Here is a 17,495-nt window from a genome sequence, read left to right as displayed (position 1 = left end):
AAGTATAATAGTGAAAGGGGGAATTGGCTTACAGTTTAAGGTTGTGTGTGTGTGTTTTTGTAGTCATTTGTGTGTGTCTATGTGCGTGTGAGAGAGAGAGAGAGAGAGAGAGCAGTTTACGATGTAGTGATGCAAATCGTCTGATTCAGGAATTAGAGAGGAAATGACTCTATTGGTATTCTGATAAAGCTTTATGGGCTCAAGTAAGGACAAAAGAAAGATGCTGCAGACTATTTATGAGACTGAAATGTGTTTCTCCTCAGATGGGATTTCTGAACGAGAGCAACCACTCCAGCTGTTGGCTCCACAACAAATGCACGGTGTGCTCACCTCAGGTAAGCAGTTTTGCTTTCAGACTTTTAATGCACGAACAATGTGCCTTTCTCTTCTCGACTTACTATTAAATTGGGTCACTTGAACCCTGCACTCTATAATCAGTGAAAAGGTAATAGTAGAACAGCAGAGAAATTCAGATTAAAAAATAAATAAATATGATCAATTCAACATCAAGAGTCTATTGCAACATTGTATAACATAATGTATTATTGGGATTTGTTTTATGTGTTACATATGGATAAAGGATGATTTCTGGTGCAATGTGTAAAATTGGGCAGCATGCTATTTTATGACACGAAGAGGAAAGGTTAGCTTCAGTTCCCCGCCTTTATCATCCCTCCCTCTGAATAGCTAATTTTAGTAATGTTGCGTAAGTGAGATACCTATGCACCAGGTACCACAGGGAAAGTGAAGATAAGAGAATGTGTGTGTGTGTGTGTGTGTGTCTGTGTGTGTGTGTGTGTGTGTGTGTGTGTGTGTGTGTGTGTGCGTGCGTGCGTGCGTGCGTGCGGTAGTGTGTACGTGTGTACAAGTCTACAGAACTGTCGGTGTGCAGCTCTCCTGGAAATAAATACATATCTCACTATATTGTACAGATGGATTCACAGAGAAAGACAGTGCAGATTGATGATAGTGTGGCTAAGTTATTTTATTTTCATACATATTGGTTTCCTTGTGCATCCCATACTTTCATCAGAGCTGCCCTGAAGTGAGTTGTACACCTTCCTGATTTGTCACTTTTAATAATCTCAGCTGAAAAAACATCAGTACTGGAGGCATTGCTTCAAGAAGAGCATCCTCTTATAGAATTGACTGATGCTTGCAATCTTTTCTCCACATGCTTATACAATTTTTGAGGCTATCCAAATAAGGATACACTTCCAGAGTCAGTTCCAAATAAGACTCCTACAATGCCCGGATATCGTGTGAGAATGCAGTATGTCCACATATCAACAAAATGTTTAAAAAATTGGGATATTAAAATATCTCAAGAGTCATTCCTGGCTGTTGTTATTCGGGGCATGTCAGGTGAGGTCACTGTTTCGGTATTTCACCACCGAACAGAAGTGAATATAAAATGAATTGACTGTGTGATACAATACAATACAATATATCTTTATTGTCATTGTACAGGGGTACAACGAGACTATGCGATCCTATAATATTAGATGAAAAATCAATGTCTCTAGCATGATTAACTCAACACATAGTGTGTACATAGATCATAGAGCAGTGCAGCACAAGAACAGGCCCTTCGGCCCACAATGTCTGTGCCGAACATGATCATCACTTATCTACCTCCACACGTAACCCATATCCCTCCATTCCCTGCATATCCATATGCCTATCTAAAAGTTATCATCACCCCCGGCAGCATGTTCCAAGCATTCACCACCTTCTGTGTTTAAAAAAAATCTTGCCTTGGACATGTCCTTCAACCTCTCATCTTCAAGCTAGGCCTTTTAGTATTTGATTTTTCCTGTCGTAATTTTATATACTATCTATCAGGTATCACCAAAACCTCTGGCATTCCAGCAAAAACAATCCAAGTTTGTCCAACCTCTCCCTGCAGCTAATACCCCCTAATCCAAGCATCATTCTGCTTACCTCCTCTGCACATTTTCCAAAGCATCCACATCCTTCCTCAAATGGGATGACCAGAATTGTACGCAATACTCCAAATGTGGCCTAACCAAATTCCTATTAAGCTGCATCATGACTTCTTGACTTTTATACTCAATACTCACTGACTAATTTAACCAAGCATACCGTATGCCTTCTTTGCCATACTATCTACTTGTGTTGCCACTTTCAGGGAGTTATGGACTTTGGAGCCTAAGATCCCTCTGCATATCAATCCTGTTAAGAGTCACGCCATTAATTGTATATTTTCCCCTAACATTTACCCTGCTCAAATGATCTCCATTTCATCACACTATATTTATTTAAAAAGCTCCTGATGAGCATCTACACATGACTACTTTTGTCAACACCATCAATGCCTATCTTACTCTTCCTCACTGCAATATATGCACTTCATCACCTGCAAACTCCCAGCCAGGCTGGAGTTAATCTAGGGATGAATGGTACCACCAATGTCATTTGCACTCTAAGTCAACTGAGGAAAGGTGTCTGAAAATCAAGATCTCAAACCTAGCACTGTAATCATTGTCTCCCAGACAGCAGTGATCTTGGATTTACTGTATTGTTTTGAGTCCTGGACTGCCAACAGCAGAACAATTTAAAGCACTAGCGAGGTAGCACCAATCGCGCCTATGCAAAATTCTACAAATTTTAGGAGAAGCAATAATCCCTGAATCAAGACAAAAATTATTCTCAGCCGACATATGGGTGGCACGGTGGCACAGCATTAGAGTTGCTGCCTTACAGTACTTGCAGCGCCGGAGACCCGGTTTGATCCTGACTACGGGAGCTGTCTGTACAGAGATTGTACATTCTCCCCGTGACCACGTGGGTTTTCTCTGAAAGGTTTCCTCCCACGCTTCAAAGACGTAAAGGTTTGTAGGTTAATTGGCATGGTATAAATGTAAATAGTGTGTATAGGATAGTGATGTGTGGCGATTACTGGTCGGTGTGGACCCGGTGGTCTGAAGGGCCTGTTTTCACGCTGTGTCTCTAACCTAAATAAATCCAAACTAAACTCCAATTGCTTCCATGATCAACTTCTAAATTCAACACCAACCGTTCCTTTCTCCATTCTAACTGCATGACGTGCTGAGTATTCCCAGCACTTTTGAATCTTGTTTGACAAGAGAAGAGTCTTTTTAAGGCAATTACTAAAAAATACATTTAAAAAAACTTTGCATGAAACCAAGCAGTTAACTTGGCTTTGTTGGCAAGTAGAAGAACTTAATGCGCATGAGTTGTCGGCACGAGACAGAATGAGCTACAAATGGCAAGGTACGTTTTAGTTTGGTGAGAAGGGGATCTGCACCAAATACGTGCAAGGCTCCTCAGCAGCAATTTTTTTTATCACATACGTGATCATGGATGATCAGGTTTTGTGCACTCACAAAGGTCTTTAGTCTGCTTGTCATTGTGGAGGTAAAGAGGTGGCTCACTGATTGTGGGGTTTGATGGACAGTGGGTTTGAGAAGAATTGTGTGTGCAGCGCTGGAGTTGCTGCCTTACAGCGGTCTCAGTGCTAGGGATGCGGGTTCGGACCCGACTGCAGATGCTGGCTGCACAGAGTTTGTACGTTCTCCCCGTGACCTTCGGTTTCCTTCCACACTCCAAAGACGTACAGGTTTGTAAGTTAATTGGCTTGGTATAATTGTAGATTGTATCTAGTGTGTGTAGGATGGTGTTTATGTACGGGGATTGCTGGTTGGTGCGGACTCGGTGGGCCAAAGGCCTTGTTTCTGCGCTGCATCTCTAAACCAAACTAAACTAAACTGGAGGAAGTGTGTAGAGCTGTGAGTGGTGGGAGGAGAGTTGGGAGAAACAGAGAGGATGGGTTAAATATACCACCACGAAGGGTTGTTTAGGGAGAAGATTGACCTGTTTTTGCTGGAGGAGGAGGGGAATTGGAGGTTGCATTCAGCAAAAATGGATGAACAGAGATTGTGGTTATTTTAAGGGTCTGACAGGCAATTGAAGGGATAAGGATTTAGTTTAATTTAGAGATACAGCATAGAAACAGGCCCTTTGACCCACTGAGTCCTTGCTGACCAACGATCAACCTTATACTAGTTCTATCTGACACATGTGGAACAATTAACAGAAGCCAATTAACTTATAAACATGCATGTCTTTGGAATGTGGGAGGAAATTGGAGCACACAGAAAAAAAAACCTGGTCACAGGAAGAATGTACAAATCATACAGACAGTACCCATTGTCAGGGTCGAACCTGGGTCTCTATTACTGCGCCGCTGTACCGCCACCGGATTGGACAAACAAATGTTTGGTCATTATATGAAGGGAATGTGGGCAAGGGGAACTGGACAGACAGACAATCAGGGCCCCTGAGCACATTGGCAGCAAGAAGGATGCATGCCAATTGAAATCACTGTTCACAGCCTGCTACATTTGTACAAATGTAAATCATTTTCGGAGGACATAGAGCACAAATTTCTGGAAATAGATGACAAAGGTTCTAAGTTTGTGATAAAATTCAGGCATGGAATACATAAATAATTGCTCATTGAACTTCCAAGAAAATTAATTCCTGAAACTTGGAACGGTTGGCATGAAAATGCCATCGGAAAGGAGAAAGCAAAGCAGAGTTTATTTTTGCATTCTAATTAACTTAAAAAATATATTATTTTGAAAGCAAGAAAAGAGTTATCTTAATAAAATAAGGAGGAAATGGGGGTAGATGGGCTGGGGGGAGGGAGTTGAGTGAAATGAAAGGGTTAAGCGAAGGAATGGAAATAGGATAAGTGAGAAAAGTTGAGACAGATAAATGGCGACAGATTTACTAGTAACACATGTTGGAAATTCAACATGTGCTGTTAATCAGTTGCTAATCATTTAGTTGGAAAAAATGCTTGGAGATCCTGCTGGAACTTCCAGCACAGTTTGTTGCCAGCAGTGAAAATTGGGAAATTACCACTGCTGTTTCACCTCCATGTATCTTTTACATTTTCAAATCTGTCTAATAATTTGTATAACTGTAACTCTGTGGTGCGGAGTTGTTGGTGGTGGACATTAATACTTTTTTTCCTCCCAAGTTTACAATGATTACATCCCAATATAATTTCAATTCTGTATTTCGGATCTCTGGAGTTGAAATGTTGGAGGGCTGTCAATAGTCCTGAGATAACGCCCAGCATCCGGCTGTACCCTTTGGAAGAGGGAGAAAATGATAGGGAATTGCAGGGAATGGGAATGGGTGGGTGGGAATGCATAAGATATAGAATGTTTTTCAGTTATCAGAATCAAGGGACATGGGAAAAATGCAGGACGGGGTACTGATTTTGGATGATCAACTATGATCATATTGAATGGCAGTGCTGGCTCAAAGGGCCGAAAGGCCTACTCCTGCACCTATGTTTCTAAGTTAGGTGTGTTGGAAGGCTAATATTATGGTGCTCATCTTGATCCCAGTTAGCTTCATTAATGGAGACACTGATTGTGTTGCAGGACATATTTTATCCATTTAATGCAATGACAGCAACTAGTTCAACCTTTATGGATCGAATTAAATTTCATTTTGGATGCAAACTATAAAAGAGAATAGATTTTTTAATAAACATAATTAGCAAATATTTTCATGTCATTTATGATTTCATTTTCAGTTTATCAATTAAATAAATCTTGATTTGGTTACAGTGGCTGTAGTGTAATACTCTATAAACCCTTTTTAATGTAGCCCGATAATGAAGACTGTGGACATCTAAGAGATTAACATTGCCTTTTAAGTGAAACCTTTATCGATAGAATGCCAGGAAGATTATATAATCATTTCGGATTGCATTGCTGTAGTCACTTTGCTAATGAGGTTCTCATGTGCTCCCTTCCTGCTTGTTGCAAGATTGGCAAATATCCAGTAGGATTATGTGGTGAAAACAAGATAGCAAAGAATGTCAGTTAGAAATTCACTTGGAACAATATTAATGTTAATTTGCAATGTTTAAACGTATCCAATGATAACTTGCTGGTTATTCAAATGTATAAAATGATGTTTCAGTATAATCTATATTTGGTTTCAAGTAGTGTGATTGGGCTTCTTTGTGACACAAATCTGTGGCTGACTCAGTGGGTGACAATGATGTGCTGAGTTTATTGGCAATGAACGGCACAACAGTAAGTTTCAAGCACCATACCTTCAAGAAGAAATATTGTGCTTGAAGGGGGTACTGCACAGATTTATCAGAAAGTTATCTGGATGCCAGGATTAAATTACAATGAAAGGTAACATAAACTAGCTTGCTATTACCTGGAATGCAGTACATATTGTTCTGCTGCAGCATGATATTTGTGTTTGTAAAAAACTGTGTGCTATGGAAAATAGTTTATGAAGACAATTTTGTCAATGAAGAATAGTAGATTAGGCTTGAGAGAACCTCAGAGTCGCAATAACAAAGTTATTTTTGCCACAGGATTTTCAAGTTTAAAGGTATTTTCAATAGGAAAAAATTATTTTTGTTACCGCAAGCTGAAAATACTAAAGGCTCTGTTACATTGTTTAATAGAGATTTTTTGCCTAAATGTCAATAGAAATTATTGCTTTTCAATATCAGTAGCTACCCATGGTTAAAATAGCAGCTGTTTTCTTAAGAGGTAATGGTGTGTCTGATTACTGCAGGCAGGCAGGCTACATCTCCAAAACATAAATGGATGTGTAAATATACAGCTGAATAACAGTATGTGGAAGAACCACCACCATCTGTAACCAAGAGATGTTATTGAGTTCCAGATTTATACCCAGGTTTAAAACCAGAACCAAGTCTTTCTAGAACGGGCCTGGTCGGAATTGGCCAGAGGTTCAGCCAATTACACAGAACACTAACCCATACAATACAATACAATACAATACAATATATCTTTATTGTCATTGTACCCAGGGGTACAACGAGATTGGGAATGCGCCTCCCATACGATGCAATAATTTAAGTAATTTAGACAACAGCAACCCAACGAAACGAAACAATTGTAACAGTTTTAGACAGGGTAAAGTGCAAGTTGATCTATGCGTTGTGACCATCCGGTTCAGCAGGACCGGTTCATAGCAGCTATGGCCCTGGGGATGAAGCTGTTCCTGAGTCTGGAGGTGCGGGTGTAGAAGGCCTTGTATCGTCTGCCCGATGGAAGGAGTTCGAACAGACTGTTGCAGGGGTGTGAAGAGTCTTTGTGGATGCTGGTGGCTTTTCTGAGGCATCGTGTGTTGTAGATGCCCTCCAAGTCTGGTAGCTGTGTTCCGATGGCCCTCTGAGCTCTATGGGCTACCCGCTGTAGAGCTTTCCTTTCTGCCTCCGTGCAGCTGAGGTACCACACAGGGATGCCATGCGTTAGGATGCTCTCTATGGTGCAGCGGTAGAATGTCGTCAGCAGCTGTTGGGGTAGACCAGACTTTTTCAGTGTTCTTAGGTAGAACAGTCTTTGCTGTGCCTTCTTGACCAGCGCAGCAGTGTTATTGGACCATGTTAGGTCCTCCGAAATGTGAGTGCCCAGAAACTTGAAGCTGGACACTCTCTCCACACTGTCCCCGTTGATAGAGATCGGGGCATATTCCCCGTTATGTGACCTACGGAAGTTGATGATCAGCTCCTTGGTCTTGGTGGTATTTAGGGACAGGTTGTTATCCGAGCACCAGTCCGCCAGGTTCTGCACCTCCGCTCTATAGTTTGTTTCATCCCCATCTTGCAACTTAGTAAGAATGTGTTACAGATCAACCATTTATACTCTGGCTGCATACATGATGTTTTAGAGTCATGGAGTCATAGAGTGATACAGTGTGGAAACAGGACCTTCGGCCCAACTTTCCCACACCAGCCAACATGTCCCAGCTACACTAGTCCCACCTGCCTGCGCCTGGTCCATATCCCTCCAATCCTGTCCTATCCATGTACCTGTCCAGCTACTTCTTAAACATTGAGACAGTCCCAGCCTCAACTACCTCCTCTGGCAGCTTGTTCCATACACCCACCACCCTTTGCGTGAAAAAGTCACCCCTCGGATTCCTATTAAATCTTTGTCCCTTCATCTTGAACCAATGTCCTCTGGTCCTCAATTCCCCTACACTGGGCAAGAGACTCTGTGCATCTACCTGATTTTGTACACCTCAAGAAGATCACACCTCATCCTCCTGTACTCCAAGGAGTAGAGACCCAGCCTACTCAACCTCTCCCAATACCTCACACCCTCTATTCCTGGCAACATCCTCGTAAATCTTTTCTGAACCCTTTCAAGCTTGACGATATCTTTGGCAATATCTTTCCATTAAAATGGTGCCCAGAACTGAACACAATATTCTAAATGCGGTCTCACCAACGTCTTATACAACTCTTACATGACCTCCCAACTTCTACACTCAATACGCTCACTAATGAAGGCCAAAATGCCTTTTTGACCACCTTATCTACCTGCGACGTGACCTTTTCATGAACCATGCATAGCGCTGCCAACTTTCGAACTCCCAAATAAGAGTCAAAAGGTGCCATCACCACCCTCCTGCCCCACGTTACCTTGACCAGCCAGTGGCCACGTGCTCCCACTACACCAATGGCAGCTGCCCGGGCCGGAGGGTGGGTTGCTACGCACCCTCCGTTAGGCAAACACACTCGGCCCCGCTACCCGAACACACTCCGTTAGCCTACACTGTCCGGACATACAGCGACCCCCGAGCCTAATACAGGACAAGGGCGGTCCCGTATGGGACAAACAAATTTAGCCCAAAATACAGGATGTCCTGGCTAATACGGGACAGTTGGCAACCCTAATCATGCACCTGCATTCCTAGATCTCTCTGCTCCAAAACACTCCCCAGAGGCCTACCATTTCCTATGTAGGTCCTGCCCTGAGGACTGTTGTTGAAACTCCTCAAGGAACCTTTGCGGTCTAAAAATCTGACAGAATTTATTTAACCCCACCGTGCTTTAGGACATGAGAGGGCTTTGCGTAGTTAAAGTCAGAGCAACGTTTTACTCGTTGATTCGTATTGTGAACCTTTCTGCCACTGTTTCAATAACTATGAGTCATATATTGTACATTTTGAATTTCTCAGGTGGGTGAGAGCGTCATAACATTAGAAAGGCAATGTCAGTTAACATATTTTCTATGGCAAAGCCATAAGTATGTATGCACCCAAGTGAAACCATTTAAAATGGCTAGAAAGGTAAAGTGCATTTCACTTGCCAAAAAACTCCTTATAGACCATAAGTACCTTGTTTGCCTGTGTTGGAAATTATAGGACATCTTTCCCACCCCTGTCTTCACCAACTTGCATCTGCAAACCTTGGAGTTGACTTCTTGCTGCATTTTACAGACTCTTGCCTTGATAGCTTTATTGGGCTTGAGATGTTTGAATGCAGCTGATTTTAACCAGGCTTTCTGTTCACCCTTGTGACCCATGGTACCGATTCCTTCACATTAAATAGAAGGCTGTTGCCACTGAAACTTGAAAAGGTGAATGATCTGAAGTATAATTAATAAATTAAGTGAGAAGCATGTGAAGTATTTGTCCATTGTATATAATATCCCATGACCAGTCGCATGTAATTCAATTACATGCTTGAACCTGTTGTTGTCTTTTACTTTTCAGCTTATGGTGTACAATTAGAGCCCCAGAGATTACTTTTCACCACCTGTCTCTTAACAACGATATGTGCATGGTTTAATTTCTAGTCTATAAATTGTGCATGGTACATTTTTGTCTTTGCTAACTACACCCATTCTGCAGCCCACAACATGTTCACAGTGCAATATTTAAAGTTCATGGTTAAAAAGCATTCTATTCTCAGTTCAGCTATCTGTATGTTTCCTATATCCAGCTTATGGCATTATCGGAACATCTGAAGCTGCTTCTTAAAATAGTAAGACTCATTAAATACCAGAATGGTTACATTTTGGATAAAAGTTTGCTTGTGTTTGTGGTAAGTTGATAGTTAGCATTTTCTTTTTGTTTAAAAGCATTTTTAATTGTTTGTCAAAAACATTGCAATCTTTTACATCAAAAGGCATGGTCTAATACCCTGCATCAGCATTTGGTTGTATTTTTCCATACAAATGCCAAGTGCGATAATTAGTAATTTTAGTGACAATTGACACATTTTTGCTGCCTTTAAAAGAAAATGATCTTTTTCTGAAGTCAGCTATTTTTAGCCACATTACTCAGGGTGAATTGTATACAGTTAATAGCCATAATCTTTGATCTATGCAAACTGCATACGACAGAATGATCTGGTATTCAAGACATGTAACTTAGTAACAGACACAGAGCAATTTAAAATCAGATTAATTATCTTTTTTGCAAGGCAATTAATTGTTTCTCCATTATTGTTTCCCATTGACTGATTTTAGCAAGCATCACTGATTGCCTGGAGGTTTTATGTAATTATGCTTCCAGTTCTCTCATATGAGGGGTTCTGGATCCATATTAGATTTTTTTGGCAAAATAATTCTGGTACTGTGCTCTTGGTGATGTGAGCATGTCTCAAGTGCCTTGACAATATTTGTTTGCTTGTTGATTGCCCAAGCACAATTAGCATTGTCTCACTGGTCTAATAATCGACTGACCAGTAATAATAGAAACATAGTAACATAGAAAATAGGTGCAGGAATAGGTCCTTCGGCCCTTCAAGCCAGCACTGCCATTCAATATGATCATGGCTGATCATCCAAAATCAGTACCCCGTTCCGGCGTTTTCCCCATATCCCTTGATTCCCGTAGCCCTAAGAGCTAAATCTAACTCTCTCTTGAAAATATCCATTTGCCTCGTGGCTAATCCCTGCTTCTTTGCTAAGCGGCTATGAGGACAGTACTTTGATGGTCTCGCAGTGAAGTGCATCAGACAGGTGAGTAGCACGCATCTATTGCATTTCTTTATTGTTTATGCTGAGTTACATGGTGATCATTGAGGATATATACGCTAGATAGACACAAAATGCTGGAGTAACACAGTGGGACAGGCAGCATCTCTGGAGAGAAGGAATGGGTGACTTTTCAGTCTGAAGAAGGGTCACAACCTGAAACATCACCCATTCCTTTTCTCCAGAGATGCTGCCTGTCCCGCTGAGTTACTCCAGCATTTTGTGTCTATCTTCGATTTAAACCAGCATCTACAGTTCTTTCCAACAGATTGAAGATATATAATCACATTGTGCAGTTTAGCAGTAAGTGAATGTCTGATTCCCATGTATCAACAGGTGTTTTTCTCAATGACCTGCTTTAGGGCTCCAATGAATAATTCAATCGCATTATTTGAACTGTGTTTTTAATTTGGGTCATCTGAACTTTTAAACTGACTCTATTACAGTTGGAGTTCATGCAAATATTCATTCCCAAATTATATATTCCCTTGGGATATATCCCAAGATATATTCAAACCCCCTCCCCTATGAAGGACAGTAATAGCCATGCAGCATTTTTACTCTAGTAAATATAATCTTAGTGCAATTCTGTGGTCCAATTCAAACTGATATGGTTAAAGCATCTTAATTGATTTTTAAATATTCTCACACAATTTAAGTCCGTTTTTAAAAAATTTACAAAGATTTACATGGATGTTGCCAGGTCTAAGGGCCTAAGATAGAAGCTATAGGGAAAGGTTGGGCAGGCTGGAAGTGTATAATATCGTGGGGGAGAATAGATAGGGTAGATGCACAGTCTTTTACTCAGAGTAGGGGAATCAAGAACCAGAGGATATAGGTTTAAGGTGAGATGGGAAAGATTAATAGGAATCTGAGGGGCAACCTTTTCACAGTGACGGTGGTGGGTGTGTGGAATGAGGTGCCAGAGGAGGTAGTTAAGGCAAAAACAATAAAAACATTAAAAAGACATTTGGTGAGACAAATGGATAGGAAAGGTTTAGAGGGATTTGGGCCAAATATGCACGAGGGACTAGAGTAGATGGGGCACCTTGGTCGGCATGGGCAAGCTAGGCTGACTGACTCTATATGACTTCAGAGCTAGGTTTATCCTGCGAATAAGGAGTCCAAAATGGTATGCTGTGCTTGGGTGTGACCTGATCAATGACGTGCAAAGTTGCAACTAGATTTCCTTGCTCTTTATTGCATCCATTCCTATGATAAAGTCCAATATTCCATTTGTACTTTTAACTACTTGCTGCAAATAGTAATATCTTATGTACAAGTCTCTGAACACCACCTTTTAATCTTCCCACACACAATTTACATGATATTCTGCCTTAATATTCTTCCTACACACATAGTTATCCTCAATCAAGAGGATCCCAATGTTGGAGAGCTTAGTTTAGTTTAGTTTAGAGATACATGGAAACAGGCCCTTCGGCCCACCATGTCCGCACCAACCAGAAATCCCCTTACACTAGCACTATCCTACAGACTGGGGATAATTTACAATCTTTACCAAAGCCAATGAACTTACAAACCTCAACGTCTTTGGAGTGTGGGAGGAAGCCAGAGCACGTTAGTCAAAAACAAGGTAGGCAAATTTCAAGGGCTTGATCTGATATATCCGAGGACATTGTAGGGAACAGGAGAGGAAATTGCGGGAGCCCTGGTTGAAATTTACGAGTCATCCTTAAATACAGGAGAGGTGCCGGAAAACTGGAGGGTAGCAAATGTTGTGCCTCTTTTCAAGAAGGGCTGCAGGGAAAATGTTGGGAACTATAAGCCAGTGAGCTTGACATCTGTAGTTGGTAATTTACAGGAGAGTATTCTGAGGGATAGGTTATACAGGCATTTGAATGGGCAAGGGCTGATTAGGGATAGTCAGTATGGTTTTGTATGTGGGAGGTCACATCTCACAAATCTGATTGATTTTTTAAAGACATGATCAAAAAGGTTGATGAGGGCAGAGCTCTTGATGTTGTGTATGGACTTCAGTAAGACATTCGACAAGGTTCCGCATGGTAGGCTGCTCTGGAAGGTTAGATCACATGGGATCCAAGGACAGATAGCTGAATGCATAGCAAATTGGCTCCATGGAAGGAAGCAGAGGGTGTTGGTGGAAGGTTGCTTTTCAGACTGGAGGCCTATGACTAGTAGTGTGCCTCAGGGTTCGTTGCTGGGCCCATTACTGTTTGTCATCTACATCAATGATTTGGATGAGAACATATAGGGCAAGATTAGCAAGTTTGCTGATGACACAAAAGTTAGTCATTTTGCAGATAGTGAAGATGGTTGTAAAAAATTGCAGCAGGATCTGGATCGAATGGCCAGGTGGGTGGAGGAATGGTTGATGGAATTTAATACAGAAAAGTGTGAGGTGTTGCATTTTGGGACGTCTAACAAGGGCTGGACCTATACAGTAAATGGTAGGCCTCTGGGTAATGGTGTAGAGCAGAGGGATCTAGGAGTACAGGTGCATGGTTCCTTGAAGGTCGAGTTGCAGGTAGATAAGGTGGTCAAAAAGGCTTTTGGCACTTTGGCCTTCATCAGTTAGAGTATTGAGTATAGAAGTTGGGAGGTCATGTTGCAGTTGTATAAGACGCTGGTGAGACCGCAAATAGAATATTGTGTTCAGTTCTGGGCACCATGTTATAGGAAAGAAATTGTCAAGCTTGAAAGTGTTCAGAAAAGATTTACGAGGATGTTGCCAGGACTAGAGGGTGTGAGCTATAGGGAGAGGTTGAGTAGGCTGGGTCTCTAATAATAATAATAATAATATATTCCTTTATTTGTCCCACACCGGGGAAATTTGCAGTGTTACAGCAGCAAGGGTCATTCATTATAAATAAAAATAAAGATAAGGATAATTGTCATAATTTACTGTGTTTTTTTTAAACTGTTACTGTTGACTGGTCTGTTGACTGGTCTGCTGGGAGCAGTGCTGGTTGTGCAGTCTCACAGCAGTGGGAAGGAAGGACCTCCGATATCTCTCCTTCACTAACTCTATTCCATGAAGCACAGGAGGGTGAGGGGTGATCTTATATAGATATACAAAATCATGAGAGGAATAGATCGGGTAGATGCACAGTTGCCCAGATTAGGGGAATCAAGGACCAGAGGACATAGGTTCAAGGTGAAGGGGAAAAGATTTAATAGGAATCCGAGGGGTAACTTTTTCACACAAAGGGTGGTGTGCATATGGAACAAGCTGCCAGAGGTTGTAGTTGAGGCTGGGACTATCCCATCATTTAAGAAACAATTAGGTAGGTACATGGATGGGACAGGTTTGTAAGGATATATTGATCAAGAGCAGGCAAGTGGGACTAGTGTAGCTGGGATATTGTCGGCCGTTGTGGGTAAATTGGGCTGAAGGGCCTGTTTCCATCTTTATCACTCAGACTCTATGACCACGGGGAGAATGTCCAAACTCCATGGAGACAGCATCAGTAGTCAGGATCAAACCTGGGTCTCTAGAGGTGCAAGGCAGCAACTCTACCACTGCGCCACCATGCTGCCCTTAAAGGGCATTTGGCCTGAAAAAAGCTGAAGGGCGTTCATCCTGAATGTCCACTCTGTTTCTCTTTCCATGATGCTGTGTGACCTGCTGAGTGTTTCTGGCAATTTCTGATTTAGTTTCAGATTTTCACCACGCGCAGTTGTGTTTTGATTTTCATTTGTAGGCAAAAGGAGAACCTGAGCTGATCAGTGATGATCTTGTTGAATGGTAGAATAGCTCAAAGAGTTATTTCCGATATTCTTGCTCCCATTTCTTTCTTGATACAACAGCAGGTTCCATCAAGTTGCGGAATTCACTTTTCTTTCATATTTGTGTTATTGTTTTTCCTGATTTCCCCATGCACTAAATGTTGAACCCTTTATCTGTGCACTGTGGACGGCTCGATTGTATTCATGTCTGGTCTTCTTCTTTGACTGGATAGCACGCAAACGAAAGCTTTTCACTGTACCTTAGTACACATGACAAAGAGAAACTAAACTAAATCATTTGTGTTCGTCATCTAGTGTGTTCCAGAATGTATGTTTGTATTAACATGTCACGATGAATTAAATCAGAAACTTTCCCTTTTAGCAGTTGATTCATCAAATCTATCGCATAATTACTCTGAAGAGAAAGTCTAAAGTTAATTGACGGAGTTCATGTAAATGTCCATTACAATGGACAAAGAAACACAGTATTATTTGCAGCATTTGGTACATGGTCGCATAAAACAGCAAAAGGCCTTTTTACTTTACCAGGTCTACAAAGATAAAAGGAATCAACCATACCTAGGAAGATAGTGCAGCTGTGCAGCCTTAATTTAGCACTGTTTCACATACTTTAACAATGTTTCTAAAAAAGTACAACAGTCCCTTTTAAACCCTCGGCCTTTATCCATGAATGATTGCATGTTCACATCATTGCTTGCAATAACCCCATAACATGGATGTAAATATCAAACGTCTGTCATCACACTCATTGCAGTGTCCAGGCAGCCATTGGTTTTGACTGCGTGCCATCAAGAAAGACCCTAATTTTTCTTGTATGATTTTTTTTTAAATTCATGATAAATGCAAAGGTATGAAAGATTGGCCATGAGTGGCAAAGCATCAAATATTCAATCTTTCGTCCCAATGGGGAAGAAACATTCCAACTTCAGGGAGGGAAGCTCTTGATAACGTGAATGCTTTAAAACCATTTACATGAGGGATCAATACATTTTGTGCTCTTTTTCATACTATTTTTTACCTGTACTGATTACAGTGAAGTGGTGGCTGTATTATTGAACTAACGATCCAGACATTTGAATTAGTGGCCCTGAGGAATGAACTTGAATTGCCTGTGGCAATTGGGCAGTTTAAATTCAATTAATTAAATAAATCTGTAATAAGAACATGACCTAAATGTACGAGCCAGTTGCAAAAGCCTATCTGATTAACTAACACATGGGAAGGAAAGTGTCATTTTATCTGATCTGGTCTTTGGGCCAGCTGTATTGCTGTATAGCTCAGCATAGCCGTAACATAAGGGTTGTTGAAGTTGACTCCACCAACTGAAATGATTTGGTAGGAAGCATCAGCACTGAGCACTGAATGCCAGTCTTGACAGCAATACCCTCATCCTGGCCAGAAATAATTAAACCCACATTAGGAAAATGAAATGTGTCAGAACTGCAAGCCATTCCTATGGAAGATCTTGGACCATAATAAGCCCAATCAAACCACCTCCACGTTCCTCTGGATGGGTTTGTAGAAGATCCTTGTGTGTCACTGAAGGCACACACCTGTGGAAAGCATGTGCTAGCTAACTGGATATAGAATTGGCTTCATGTAAGAAGCAGAAGGTAATGGTGGAAGGTTGCTTATCGGACGGAGCCAGTGACTACTTATGTCGTTAGGGATTTGGATGAGAATGTACACTGCATGATTAGTAAGTTTGCAGATGACACTAACATACTGTGGAAAGTCACAAAAGTAATCAAGAATTACAGCAGGATCTTGATCAGCTGAGCATGTGGGTTAAGGAATGGCTAAAGTTTTATTCAGTTATGCGGAAGGTGTTGCAAACCAGAGATGGACCTTCACAGTAAGTGGTAGGGCCCCAGAAAGTGATGTAGAGCAGAGGGATCTAGGCGTACAAGTACAAAGTTCCCCGAAGGTGGCATCACAGGTCGACAGTGTGCTGCAGAAGACTTTTTAGCATACTGGGCTTCATCAGTTGTGCAAGATGGTTACACTTGGAGTTTTGTGTTCAGTTTTGGTCACCCTGCAACAGAAAAAGTGCTATTAAGCTGGAAAGAGTGTACAGAAGATTTACAAGGACGTTGCCAGGTCTCTAGGGCCAGGGCCTGAGCTAGGGGGAGATTTTGGACAGGCCAGAACTTTATTCCTTGGAGCGTAGGAGGCTGAGAGGTGATCTTGTAGAGATGTGTAAAATCATGAGAGGAATAGATTATGTAAATGCAGTCCTTTTTTCCCAGGGTAGAGGAATCAAGAGGACATAGGATTAAGGTGAGAGGGAAAAGATTTAATAGGAATCTAGGGGCAACTTTTTCCACACGTGGTGGGTATATGGAACAAGCTGCTAGAGGAAGTAGTGAGGCAGGTACAGTAACAATATTTGAAAAACATTTAGACATGTATCAGGATAGGAAAGATCTATAGGCATAACATAAAAATAAAGAACTGCAAATGCTAATTGATACACAAAAGGACACAAAGTGCTTGAATAAATTAGCACGCCAGGCAGCGTCTCTGGAGAACATGGATAGGTGATGTTTCAGGTCGAAACCCCCCTTCAGACTTGAAACTTCACCTATCCCTGCTCTCTAGAGATGCTGCCTGATCTACTGAGTTATTCCAGCACTTTGTGTCCAGTTGATTTGTAGGTTAACTCATAAAGTTGATCTTGTGTAATCCACAACACTGAGGAACAAATGGGACCATGCACTTTGCATGGATACCATTCACAAAGAAATTGTGGAATTTTATTCAAGCTCATTTGAAGGGATTCATTTGGATCTTGTTTCAAACTCGTTTGGAGGGATATGGACCAATTGCTGGCAGGTGGAACTCAGGTAGATGGGACATGTTAGCTGGTGTGGGCAAATTGGGCCGATGGGCCCATTCCCATACTGTATCACTCTATGACTCTATGACTCCATG

General features: G+C 41.4%; 1 protein-coding gene across 11 annotated transcripts in view; it reads left to right on the top strand.

Moving 5' to 3' along the window:
• The window catches only part of LOC144606022 (histone deacetylase 9-like), a 514,560-nt gene that overhangs the window by 273,777 nt on the left and 223,288 nt on the right, over positions 1-17,495 (top strand). For all 11 annotated transcript variants that reach the window (XM_078421808.1, XM_078421873.1, XM_078421839.1 and 8 more), the window contains one exon: positions 264-335. In XM_078421808.1, coding sequence (XP_078277934.1) covers positions 264-335 — 72 coding nt within the window. The remainder of the gene's footprint in view (positions 1-263; positions 336-17,495) is intronic.

The sequence above is a fragment of the Rhinoraja longicauda genome, chromosome 2 (genome assembly GCF_053455715.1).
Source record: "Rhinoraja longicauda isolate Sanriku21f chromosome 2, sRhiLon1.1, whole genome shotgun sequence".
Lineage (NCBI taxonomy): Eukaryota > Metazoa > Chordata > Chondrichthyes > Rajiformes > Arhynchobatidae > Rhinoraja > Rhinoraja longicauda.
The sequence above is the reverse complement of the archived record's forward strand: the minus strand, read 5'-3'. Positions and strand labels throughout refer to the sequence as shown.